This window comes from Phlebotomus papatasi, chromosome 1, assembly GCF_024763615.1.
Source record: "Phlebotomus papatasi isolate M1 chromosome 1, Ppap_2.1, whole genome shotgun sequence".
NCBI lineage: Eukaryota > Metazoa > Arthropoda > Insecta > Diptera > Psychodidae > Phlebotomus > Phlebotomus papatasi.
Window position 1 is genome coordinate 26,840,751 of NC_077222.1, and position 14,235 is coordinate 26,854,985.

The window sequence follows — 14,235 nt, forward strand, 5'->3', positions numbered from 1 at the left end:
TTCTAAGGTTTCGCGGTGCAAGTCTTGAGTTCGCAAAGCGTTTCTCGGGCAATTTACAGGAATTTCTCAATATGAATTACTTCTTGAATCCTATATTAGGATTACATACTTAATTTATTTTGTTTAAAGTTTTTTTTTAAATCTTTTAAGTAATTATCTCAAAAAATGTGTTGGTATTTAAGAATTTCTTATAAAAGACTTCTGCCTCACTTTTGAGTTAATTTAAGAAAACCATGGTTCTTCTTTTGAAAAATTTCCAAGACTAAGTAGAGAAAAATATGTTTCTTGGGTAGCGGTCTTTGTAACAGTGCGATAGTCAACGAAAAATGTTGATTATGTTTTAGCGCGTTTGCAACAATGCTTCGAATTTAATTAATTATTTCTTACCTTGCAAAAGTCTCAAAAAATCCTTATTAATGTTTAAAAAACTACAACAAAAATGTAATGTCAATAAATGCAACAAAATAGTATAATTATTTGTTGTATTCAAAAATATCTTATCACTTTTCGTTATCGGGGTTTTCGAATAGGTCGATCCATTTCCTCAGCTCAACATGTTCTTAACATTAATGTTGACACGAAAATGGTACTTGATATTTCAAAATTTCTCATTCATTACTGACCCAGACTCTAGTTAAATATCCAACCATAAATTCCTCTCCAATGACACTTACCTAACGTTGAATAAGGTAGGGTTTGAAAGGTCAATATAATCTAAAATCATCACTTACATGGCTGGAAAATTGATGGCCGGAAGACAAGGCCTTGCCAAAAATATGATATTGATTTTTAAATCCTCAGTTTAAAAATATCCTCCCAAAAATGGTATACTCATGTTGATTAATTTATTACCTTGACGTTTTTGTTATTTTATTTATTTTTTCACAAAGGTTTCCACGTTCATTCTTCACTTTTACTTAATGTTTTTCTAGCGTAATACAAATAATTTTCTTTTAGGTATGTCTAAATTTTAAGAATATTATCTATACAAATTTTGGTTTCCGCAACTAAATCATTCACACAGTTTATACTTTCAAAAGTCCTTCAAAACCATTTTCTTTTTAATTAAATTATAATTGGTAAAAATAGGAAATATGTATATTAGGGTGTTTTATCTTAAATTATTAATAATGTGAAGGAGAAAAATGTTGATTTTAATCAACATTTTGTTCGTTGGTTTACTAATGTTGTGACTATCAACCTATTATTTACAAGTTTGGTTTTAAAAGAATTATCCTGTTTTTCTAAATTGTTCCTGCCTACAGTTTCTTCTGTTTTATAACCTGCTTCGTACTGTACTTACAAATAAAAATTCTTAAATTCGATTTCACATCCTTCTTGGGAGAAGGGAAAGCGTCTTTTTGCAGTACTGTTAGCCTTTAGGTTGTGACTAGCCTATCTTATTCAGTGGCACCTCTTCGGCTGGTCTCACTTGATCCGTTGGTGCGGGTCTTCTTGTTCGTGTTCGGCACATTTTAGTCTTAATTCCACAACAATCTCTCCTGAAGATAACACCAATCGCCAGACCGATAACGGCTATGATGATGATCCCTGTAAAATGTTGTTGTTGTAAATGTTGTAGTTGTTGTCGTGAAAAAAGAAATCATTACCTATGAGGATGTTGTTGATTGTTTCTGCTGATAGTTCAACAACACCTCTTGAATCTATTCCCTTCGCTGATGTTTCAACAGAATCGGGATCTTCTGTTGTTGCTGTAGTATTACTAGACTCAGTACTGTTGTTCACGGTTGTGCTTCTGATGCCGCTAGACATTGAATTGATGTGTTGTTGTATCTCGGGTGCAACGGTTGATGTTGTAGTCAATTGTGATGACTTCGAGGTGGTTGATTTGGTTGTTGTTGTCGTAGGGATATACGGTGTTGTAGTTGTTGGCGGTGGGGATACTGTTGATGGCGGATGTGTAGCTATACTTTCCTCAAATGTTGATCCTGATGCCAATTCAAAACAACTTAGAATGAATGTTGGAAACCGAATTTCATCAATTGATGCAAGGTTGTCACACAAATCTGGAATGTTGTCTTGGCTAATTGCGACGCTTTGAAAGTGCTGAAGATGTTCCAAGGGTTTGAATACATCAACATTTAATTCCTGCAAGGAAAATTAAGATTGAGTGGGTGTTTTGGAATAATTTCAAAAGGTTGTGCAGAATGTGCAGAATCTACTCACCTCATCGATGGGATTGTTGTTGATATTGAGTGCAACTAAACCACTTAGATTTGTAAAGGTGTCCAGATAGAGGTTGCTGATGTTGCAAGCACTCAAGTCAAGTTCCTCGAGGCTGGATGAATTCAGCAGTGGTGCATCTGTTGGAATCTCCAGTGGATTACCACTTAAATTGACTTTTGTGACATGGAGTGAATGGGCGAATGTGTCCGGAACGATGTGCTTGAGTTGATTGTATGACAGGTCGACACTATCGAGCCGGTCTAGTTGGGCAAATGCCTTTTAAAATATGACAATTATCTATCCAACATAGCATTAGATTCGGCATGAACTTACCATTTTATCAATTGATCCTATTTGATTGTCATGAAGGCGAATATCTCGAAGATGTGTGGCATTGCTGAAGTCATCAATGTGAATTGTGGTGATTGAATTGTGACTGAGATCGATAAATGAGGTGTTTTGGGGCAAATTCTCGGGGATTTGTGTCAAATTCCTTTGACTGCAGTCAACAAATGAATGTGGTAGACAAGAACACTCCATAGGACATTCTTGCGCAGGAACTTCCCCACCAGAATCACCATCTTCACCATCCAAAATTTCCCCTCCGGTAGATTCAACGGACTTTTCGCTAAATACTTCACGTACTTTTTCCGCCAATTCTGTAACATTTAACCTTTCCATCCACTTATCTGGGGCCTTATCAGTTTGATTTTCACTCTCTTCCAGATAGTCATCATCATCGTAGTCCTCGTCGTATTCCTCATCTTCGTCTGCAATGTCAGCATTTATTGGGTTAAATCTGAAAAGACAATTAGGAAAACAATTAATTTTATTTGTTAGTCTTTCATATCTGTAGATAACTATATAGTAAGGTGGGGTAACTGGATCGTTTTCCGAAGAGTGCTACTTAAACGCTTGTTTTTGGACTAATGAAATTCTTTTTTACTTCTTCTAAATCCATAAAATTATTCACTGTTTCATTCAGAAACATAATATAAAAGAAATTATCAAAAATATTGAAGAAAATTTATAAAATAATGATAATACTGAAATAAGTCAGCATGCACTAACTGGGTCGCCTTTTCGCTAATTCACTTTTAATTAAACCTTTGGATTTAAAAAACTTTTTTTCACAAGAAAATGAGCGAAAATTTAGCGAAAATATCACTGTTAGAAAATTTTTAGTGAAAAACCCAGTTGGCACAAGATTGAAATGAGTCGATTACACTCACTTATTTAATGGATAAAAATATTATTTTTGCTTTTTCTCAAACTTGAATAGTTATATTATGTTACTGTAGTGATTATATTACGGAAATAAAAGTAAAAATATTATTTTAAGTGGATTAGTCATAAACGATCCAGATAGCGAAGCGCCCGGATTAGCACACTTCACTGTATGATAGTGCAATTCAAAAAAGTTACTGTACAACTTTGGATTTTTGAGAAACTGGTTTTAAAGGTGTTTAATTGTGCTGTTCTAATGAAAAGTGCAAAGGAGAAAAATATTTTTTTAGTACATGGCTGCTCTAATGTTCTTCTGCATAATCGACTTTACTTCTTTTTGGTTTTGTCACGACTGTTCTCCCTAGATCTAGTCGTGCTTCATAACCACAAAAGAGAGTTCAATTACGCAGAAGCACATGAGAGCAGTCACTGTGAGAGAAATCCGAAAAAGTTAAAATAACATTCCGGAAATGTTAATTTTACCCTGCGTTATTGATTCGAAATCGGTCTAAATATTATGCTTTTTAGGTGTATTACGGGTTAAAGTTACCCATTTTCATGTTAATTTTACACTTAAAAAGGTGTAAAATTAACAATAAAAAATGTTGATATATTTTTACACCTAAAAAGTGTTAAAGTTACGGGGAAAAAAAGTTAATCGCATCCCCTTTTCCTCAGTGGTCGTGTACTAAAACAAAAAATATTATCCAAATTTCATTTTTCATTGGAATAGTAACATAATGGATGATTTTTGTTATTTTGTGAGATTATTTGAGACCTTCTCAAAACGTTAAGAATTTCGTATATAAGATGCTTTCGAAACATCAAATTTATTTGGTTACTTATTTATTTATTTTTGAATCCATTAAAAACATAATGATTTTAATTTAAAAAGAAATACCTTTAAACGTTAACTTGATCTCACCCATCATTTTTACTCCAGGTTTTTTATACTGGTTACTTTCTAAATTGTTATATTCCTTTGTATGTTAGGGAAACTGTACCAAATCTCGGACAGGTGGTAAGCACCAATCTTCTGAGTTTGACACACCTTGAATTTTAAATACAAATTGAAAGTTCTTGCAACGTCCTTTTTAACAGTGTTATTTACAACCTCTGGAGATTTATCGTTTTCGTTTTCTCTGCAATAATTCTGAATACATTTAAAAAACAATAAATGTGTGTACAATATTGGACACTACATTTTTCGAAAATTGTTACCCCCCTGGAACTTTTCCAATGCTTTTTTAGAGCATGTCGTCAGTACGCTATGTTTTTTTTTTGTTTCTTCGGCATTGTAAAATGTTTAAAAAGGAAAAATTTAAAATCTATGGAATTTTAAGAAGCATATCAAGTGTCCGATGTTACGAACTGTCCGAAATTTGTTAGTACAAATCATCTTCGAAATTAAATATTATTATTTTTTTTTATAATAGTTTTTCTTTTGACAAGTTTACCTGCAAAAAGTGCATGACTATATGGTTAATTTCTTCTTAAAACTATAAGCTTACTTGTACGCAACTTTAAATAGTCTAGATTTTTGAGTAATAGACCTTTCTAAAAATAATTTTATAAATTACAAAGAAATTAATTGTTTTCTAGATATAGGACTTTAAATTTATTTTTTAGAAATATAGTAAGTTCCAAGATTATTTATCTAATGGAATTATGCAAAACAATTATGGGTCTTTACTTCAATTATGTACTTTACTCTTATAATCTTTTTGAAATATTGGTTTAATAGCCTAAACTTTTTCTTTATAATTTTGTTAATTACTGTAAAAATAATCTTTAGAGGAGAGCCGGCATATTTAAGATACTTTATTTTTATGTTTTGACTCAATGTATTTTTTTCAAAATTCATGAAATTATCTTGAAGTCCTACACAGTAAAAAAATCCATAAAATTGGTCGTAAATGTTTGTGAATTCCTATTGGGGGCTGACAAAATCCTCGTAAATCTCATAACCCACAAACAAGTTTGTAAAAGTTTGTAATTTTTTCACATTGTTCATAACAAGATCACTTGATGAGTATTTATTGTACTTTTACAAACATTTGTTCGTAAATGTTCGTAAACACACAAAAAATGTTCGTGAAATTTTGTCATTTGTTTCGTAAATTTTTGTTTGCCAGGCAAACAAATTTTTTTTGAACATTTATGAACAAATAACAATATTTTAGGAACATTTTTTTGCTTACGATACAAACAAATGTTTGTAAAAGTACTAAAAATTCTGGCAAATTAATCATGTTACGCACAATATTCGTGAAAAGTACAAACTTTTAGAAACTTGTTTGTCGGTTATACGATTTACGAGAATTTAGTAAGTCCAATTTTACAATAATTACAATATCTTAAAATTTTATAAAATATTTTTTCTTGTGTATATAGCGCTTAGTATACTGGAGTCAACCCTTAGCCAGGGGTTAGACTGAATTAGTAGTTTTCTCATATTTATTTAAATAATCAAAAATAAAATCCCCGTATTTTAGTATGTTGTTAATCTCACTAAAAGTATCCTAAAAAACTGCTGAAGTTACAAATCCATTAAGTCATATCGATATAGAGCAGGGTGGATCAATTATGCGTGTGCAATTTCATCTTACTGTAATTTTATTGAAAATCACTCTACTGAAGATTCTATGGAAGAATCCCAGTTTCCATAAGCTAACACAAGCTTATCACTAGCTTTGAATTTCCCCGTTGCGCAATTTTGGCCATCTCTTAGTCTCAGGTATATAATGCTACTTTAAATATTGTTTTTTGGATTTCTTTTTCGAGATTTTTGTCTCTTTATTTCTGTTAAAATGATAAAATTTTGTCTACCAATCATATTTGGTAAAAGATAATTTCAAGAAAATTAAGAAATAACCACTATCAACGTGAGGCCAAGATATTTAATTAATATACAACAGTATTGTTGGTAGTAGAAAAGAGAATTCCACTGTATATGGAATTACTTTTTTCATAATTTTCATCTTCAACTTCATGGCACTTTAGTGTGCAACATTATTTACAACTTTACATAGACTCTTTATTCAGGGAATGAGGGGAAAATGCCTTCTTGGAGATAAAGTGCGGAAAAAATTGTCACGAAAGTCATGCTGTAGTTGAATAAGTTCAAAATGTATGGGCGCATGTATGTGAAAAATTCACGCAATGTTGTGTGAATTTAATTATACATTTTTTGAATAATATATTTGTATGTACAAAGGTCTAGTGATGAATTTTGCATAATGCACAAACTATTGATTTCTCACATGATCTCTGTGTGTTGCCCTTGAACTCTTTAGCAATTTACTCAACAAGATCAACGTCAAATACTGTGATTGAATTGAAAATAATGTTACGTTGACTATCGATGACACTGCTTAATTCCTAACATTTTCTCACTATGCAATGTATTTTGTAAACAAACAAATCAAACGAAAGCATCACAATTTAAATAACGATCATGTAGAAAGCATTTTTCTTTCATGCTTGTCAATGAATTTTACGTAATTAATTTTCAGTTTAAAAAACTTTAGGGGGAACTGGGGCACCTTTGATTTTGGGCAGCTTTGAATTTATGGTTTTTTCTCCTATTTTTAAATAAAACTGGACCTTAATATGATAAAGTTTACCTCAATAATTTGCAAATGTTCCTCAATTCCATTTAAAAATGGGACAAAAAGCCCAATTTCAAGATTGCCTACTTCAAAGGTACAACACTGCCCCCTCCAGTAAATGATTATAATGATGGTCTTTGACTTAATTTTTTTCGATTTTTATGTCAAAAGTATAAATGAAAATTTGGGAATACATGAATAATATAATAATAAAAAATAAAAAATATATATTTCGGATGTAGGGGACATTTTGGGGAATCTTAATTTTGAGATTTCCTTAGAGTTGCAGATGGATTATGAGAATAAGAAAACCACGAAGAAGTACAAGATCAACCTTCGTAGTCTTTTTCTTTTGCCCATCTGAAACACTGAGGAAATCTCTAAATTCACAATTATACTACTCAGAATTACCCTATTGTGCCCTATAAATATCTATTTTATGAAATCATGAAGTGATTACGACTGAATAGTGGAAGTAACGACATGATTCTTTTTAATTCAAGCTATTTTTGGATTAATACAAAAATAAATAAATAAAAATCCGCAATATAGACTCATAAATATGTTTTTGGCGTTTTACAAAAAAAAGAACTTTCACACCATATACTGTTTACCGTATAAAATTGTTCAGGAGTAATAGAATCGAATTTCGGATAAAATTTAGTAATCGGTCTAGGAAAAAGCACGCTACCTTCGGACAATTTAAGCTTCGCACAATTCATTTTTTTCAATTTGTTTTAAATGAATTTAGTCCATTATAATATTATATTTTAATAGGTAGGCCAATGCCGCAAAAGTTTCAGAAATAAGGTATGGGTGAAATCCTTAAGAAACAAAGAGAAAAAAATTAATTTCCCGAAGTAGCGCGCTTTCCTCTATTACCAGTTTATAACCTATTAGTACCGGTTCAAAATTGTCACAAATTCCAAGACCTTTCCAACGAGCCCAGACTTGATATCATTCTGTTGAGAAACATGCTCTCTAGAGACTAGAACCGGTTCATTACCGATTCAAAACCCATTGGAACCGGTTCAGTATTATAGGAAATTCCAAGACCTTTCCAACGACCCCAAACATGACCCCATTTCCTTGATAAATGCGCTCTCTAGTGTCTTTTTAACCTTTGATCTTGAAAAACCGTTATTTGGAATGATTCAATGGTATTTTCGTATTTTCCTAAAAATGAAAAATAAAATGGAGAGGATATAGCATTTATGGATTAATTTAATAAAATATTCTACTATCGTGTGTTGAATTTATCAATTATCTAGTAAAAACATAAAATAATACCCCTTTACATCAAAATTTCACATTTTAATTGATTTTTTCGAACTCCAATAGAGCCAACGAATCCAATAGAGTCAACAGGCCTGGAAATAATTAGTTGACTCTATCGAGGTCCCACTGTGTAAGTCTCATGGAAAAAAATAAAAGAAGATTCACATTATTCGAAGGCATAAACGTTCGAAGGGAAAGTACTTTCCCCTAAGTACATAAGTTGTTCTTGTGAAAATATTGCAATAATCCTAGCTTTTCTTAAGACAAAATTAAAATAATTAACAATATTTTGTAAATTTTATCACATGATATTATTATTGAAAATTAAATAATATCGTTTATCTTTTCTAAGTTGAATCAAAACAATGATACCCCTCATAAAAATGACTTAATCTTCGATTACAATATTTAATGAGATAATGGATAATAAAATAAACCTATAATCATGATAGGTGGAAATGCTGAGTTAATTAATAAATTATCTTATAGAACATAAATGCAAGCAGCTTGAAAAAAGTTATCTTTTGAACTTAGTTTTAATATCATGCTGCTTTTGATTATTTTGATATTTTCCTACGATAAATGGCAAAAGATGAATGAATGCATCTATGCGCAAATCTTCACTTTCTTCATTATCTTCCAATATTTTTCACTATTTCCTTCTCAAGTTTGATTTTTTGTAAGTATGTTGTCATAACAATATGAAAATAAAAATAGTTTCTTAGAATTTAGTGATATTGACCAGCTTTTCTTCCGCATGAGGGCACTACTTTCGCTCGCGTGTGGCGCTAGCAACTGTTCCCAAATTGTTTTTTCCAAGTTTTTTAGTCCAAAATTTCTGTTAAAAATTTAAGTGAACAAATTTTTTTTTGAAAATTGGTCATCATGAAAAAAAATCATCTGTGAATTTGCGTCTGAGTATTAAATTACCACAAAAATTTAAACAAATTTTAGAGCTCAATTTCGTGAGTAACATATTTTACGTTGCAAATTCAAGTCGGCTATTAGTTTACTATCAATGAGAATAATCGATATCCCCCTAAAAAGTTTAGATCTAAAATGAGATTTGAATCTTCCTATTCTAAGATTACTTTTTTTACGTAATTGTTTTGAAACTGTTCCAACTTCCAACGAGCTTAAAAAATTTGCAGATTTTGTAGAGATTTCTAGTGTAACGTGCCACACCTCCATGGGAGATTTCTTGATGGCGAACAAATCTATCAAATATTTTCCGCTTTTGATTTCTTATCAAGTATAAAGAGCTACTCATAAATTTCAGTTGCAAAATGTAGAGTCAGAAAAATTAAGTAATTTAATTGCTATATCAATGAACCTTTGGTAAATGACAAGGCTCAAAGCTTGAATTTATTGTTAGAGTCGTGTGACTAATTTTTTCAAGTTGGTTGAATCAAAATTTAAATTTCGAATTTCTGTAATGTTAATTTAAAAGTAAATAAATCTGGGAAGTCAGTGAATCATAAATGAAGACAGAGTGAATAATTTCATGAGTTCACTTGAGGTTATTGGAGAGAAAAAGTCTTTGACTATTGTAATGCTATTGAGAGGTCCTTTTAGTGAAATAAAATGACACCATACTGTGGAAAATATTACAATCAGATGGAAATCTTCCCATTAAATATTTAATTGAAAATAGAATCATGTGAAGAATTTCTCATGGAATTGAGTCATATGTGTTGGGTTAGTGACTATATACATTATATTACTCACCTTATTGATAAAATTCCTACAAATACAATCAGTCCAAGTGTTAATTTGTAATCCATTTTCAGTATAATGCACTTGCTTCCAAAAGTTATAGAGGAGAATAAATGTGTAACTTTTCACAATTTTGCACAAATTGGTCAGGAATTGGAGCAATTTGTTCTAACTCTGGTGTTTGAAACGAAGGAATTTAATTATATCAATTAATTGATGTACACGCAAAGATTGAAGTTCACTGAAGAATTGCTGTGAATTTTTTCGTTGATTCAGTCGATGATGGTTCTCTTTTGGGGTGAAGAATACGAAGAGATGGATTGACCATCCGGCACCAATCAATTTCACGCAATCACTGAATTCATGTGCGATATCAAAGATTGTAAGGGGTCTGAGCCACAAAAATGTTGCCTTTTCCTTATCATACTTGATGTATAGAGCTTTTTTTTGTGGTTGGATTTTATACTCTCACATACTTTTCACGTTTATTTTACTAGAGTTTCATTTGAGGGTTTAGATGTATTTAATAATTTGCTATATTACTTTTATTGTCGAGATGGTTTTTTTTTGTTGTACCCCAAATACACTGTGTATGCTCAAGTTTTAGGCTCTTCTTTTATCTTATCAAATTAATTTGCTGAGCCACTCTCTCTCTTTCTGACCATACCGCTCACACCCGGCATTACCTCGATGAATCTCTCGCAAATGTTAGCTGTTCACCTGCGATTCTAAGCATTATTCACTGCTGTGCTGAGCGTGTTTAATTTTCTCGTCTGATATTACGTGTATGCACTATAATGAAAAATCGTAGCACAATTTTTCTTTCAATACACATACTCTGCTAAAAATAGGTAATTAGAGAGTATATCGCACATTTTAAAAGAGAACGGCACAAATTAGTTATTAATAAATTCGTCAAAATGGATCAGTAAATCAGAAGTCATATTTTTGCTCCTGAAATTCCAGGATAGTCAAAAATGGGAATAAATAAGAGGATTTTGCTTAATTAAATCTAAGAATTAATTATTATAACATATCCTGACATGTCATATAAGTCGTTATAAAATCGACTTGTCAGAATATAGGGTAAATGTCCTAATACAAAACCATTTCCAGACGCTCTAACTTTGACAGAAGATTCAAAACATTAAGTTCAAATTTTTTCTGAAGAGAATTACATAAATTTGCTCCTTGACTCTTCTAGAATGTTATTGTTTAGTGAAAAATCTTTAGACATAATTTGAAAACTTCTTAAATACAAGAAAAATACGCGAGTGCAAAATGCTTCAATTAGAAACATATTAATCCAAATGGAGACAAGGGAAATTTTCTAATTGGAGGCAAATAGTGTAATGAAACCGCGACGAAAGACTGCCAAAACCTTGTTGAGTTGCTCTTGAGTGCAGGATTTGTTCTTATTACTGGTCTTTTCTCCTTTCCCATCTAAAACAATAAGAAAACCTCCAAAAAATAATATTTCCGGGGTTTCCTATTGAAACATTTGCAGACACTTCAGTTTCAGTTTTGGACAGTTTATATTTCATAATAGAAGTCTCATTTTCGTGCATTTCAATAATTAAAATTTATTCATCTTCCTGCTTATAAGGAGGGAGCGTAAGATGTTCCAAGGATCTTAAATAATTTATTTATGTAAAACTGTTATAACATGTGCAAAATTTGGTATATACGATCAGTGATTCAGTGGTCTCTGCCGTTTACCTGATGAAATCGGTAGTGAAGTCAGTCGGCAGCCGCAATCAAACATAGTGAGAGAATAAATTGAATTGGATCCCGGAAATTTTCCATATTTATTATAGAAAGTTGATTGTGACGCGCAGATGAACACATTCCCTTGCCTTTCTGGGACTCTTTAAAGATTTTTGGCATTTGATCTCGTTTGCAAAGGCAATACTTTTTTGTTTATAGAACCTAGTCTTCACCTCACCTCACTGTTGAACTCACAGTTGTAGTGTCCAACTTTACCCTCAAAGTGTCCGAAATTACAAGCAGTGCCACTACGCAATAAATTGAATTTTTGTGCCATCTTTTTTTATTAATCTTTAAAGTATGATTTGTTTAAATCATTTTCATTCTTTATAATTTCAAATTTTAATTAAATCATTGTAATGTCGCACTGTATCACTATTCTTTTATTCAGAATTGAAAATATTCCATCTTGATTAAAGGAAGCATCTGAAGAAATCTTATAATAATGATACCGCACAATATCTAGTAAAGGAATTCCAGCAATATTTAATTTAGGATAGGGCTGTCCTTCATTTTAAATGTGGATTTAAAGTGCAGTCAAGCTCACGGATGCAATTCGAACACTTATAATTCTTCGTACACTGAGAAAAAAGGAGGGTGCGATTAACTTTTTTTCCTCATAATTTTAACACTTTTTAGGTGTAAAAATATATCAACATTTTTAATGTTAGTTTTACACCTTTTTAAGGGTAAAATCAACATGAAAAAGAGTAACTTTAACCCCAAATACACCTAAAAAGGGTAATATTTACACCGATTTCGGATCAATACTGCAGGGTAAAATTAACATTTCCGAAATGTTATTTTAACTTTTTCGGATTTCTCTCAGTATACCTATAAAAGGATTCGTACTTGTTTGTAACACTTGCATCGTGAAGCAAGCGTTTGACCACTTGACATTTACCGTGACCCACAGAAAGTGTTAAAAATTACCAATTTAGAAAAATTAGATTTGCCATTCTATTTTAAAATGTGCGAAATATCTTCGTGAGATAAATTACCGGTTTTTCGTACACTTGTGTTGCCTCTTTTGCCGGTGAAATAAAACCAAGAACACCAGCGTGATAAGTTTCAATGAGGCCGGTTCTTGCGAAAAAAATGAGTCAAGTGTTTCGGTTATTTCTTATGCCACTTCTTTTTAGCAACCTCGCGGAATTTATAACTTTACGGTGACAATTGATGGTTAATCGTGATACTATGAACACCGCAGTTCATTGCTGAGTAATTGATGTAAAGGCTATTTTTACCATTTGATGATCTTGTGCAACCACGTGGAGGATTACTTAACAACTTTTCTTTACTGAGAAAACAAATTATTACATCGCACTCTCTCTGTTGACCTAATCTAAGTATCGTATTGTTTTATCACAAGAGGTGCACGATATAAGATTCTTCAGTAACACCAATTTATTCCAGGATTCTTCAGTTGCTGCTTTTTTTCTATTCCCACAGATATTAAGACAGTTGTTAATCTTCTCTCAATGAACTGAATCACACAATGAGGGTTTATCGGTTCAATGGCTGTTATTTTTGTTATAATAGTTGTGGCGGATGAAGTAAAAAAAAAAGCACACGAGATAGTAAAATTACGTATTTATAGACAATTTCTCACTATATCACTTGAAAATGTTTTTCTCCTCACTCAACACAATCACTTGAAATGAGACTTTGAAGCTCATGTTTCAATTTATTTAAGCACGATGATTTTACTGTGATGAATGTCTCCTTTGGGATGATTTAATGTTTTTGATTTCCCAGAGAAATTATGTTAAGTGCTTTGGAGTAATAGTTTTTATTGTCCTTGGTGCTTTGGGATGTTCCTGTTTTCTAGTTGATTTTTTTTAATCTCCTTTTCCGAAGGAGAATAATGATAAAAATATAAACTTTTGAGACGTTCCTAGAGCACCATTCTCAACGGTCGTAGCCTCACTGACTGACTGACGGACGGGGCAACTATTCGACGGTCGAAGGCGATCCGATAATAATTTTCTGTATGTTGTGTGTACTTTTGATGATGTGTTGTGTGTGCACACATAATATTCGAGAATATGTTTTTCTCTCAACTTTGAGAGAGAACCAAACGACTAAAATGCGCGCCAAAGTGTATAGGGAGCAGAGAGAGAGAAAAGTTGAGAAATAATCTGTATAAGAAATGGGATAAGAAGGAAGATGATGATGAAGAGAGTGGACTAAAAAATTTGGAGAAGAAATCTCTTTGAACAAGAAAGAAAAGAATCTTTAGAACTCCGCTAAATTCTATACAGAAAGGCGATAAAGGTGAAGAGAAGTGGGATGTAGGACGCCGTATGATGAAAAGAAAATAAGATAAAATGCAATTTGTTTCTTTGCTTCTCAATGGTTTTCTTACTATGTTTTACACACCATCTCAAGAGATTTAAATACAATGACTCTCTCATGCAGCTACTTAGTCAAGTAAATGAACTTGAGG

The 14,235-nt window shown here is 31.9% G+C and overlaps 1 protein-coding gene across 2 annotated transcripts; it reads right to left on the reverse strand.

The window, feature by feature from the left end:
• Positions 1-840: 840 nt before the first annotated feature.
• On the reverse strand, positions 841-13,736 carry LOC129799527 (oligodendrocyte-myelin glycoprotein). Of its 2 annotated transcripts, none has more exons than XM_055843488.1 (6): positions 12,788-13,736; positions 10,032-10,811; positions 2,521-2,986; positions 2,188-2,463; positions 1,611-2,109; positions 841-1,551 (listed from the first exon to the last, which is right to left on the reverse strand). In XM_055843488.1, the coding sequence occupies exons 2-6, from the start codon at positions 10,085-10,087 to the stop codon at positions 1,391-1,393; spliced, it is 1,458 nt and encodes a 485-aa protein (XP_055699463.1). In that variant the 5' UTR covers positions 10,088-10,811; positions 12,788-13,736; the 3' UTR covers positions 841-1,390. The 2 variants fall into 2 exon arrangements, with proteins under 2 accessions (XP_055699463.1, XP_055699465.1); XM_055843490.1 differs by having other exon boundaries at positions 13,399-13,733.
• Between the last annotated feature and the right edge of the window lie 499 nt (positions 13,737-14,235).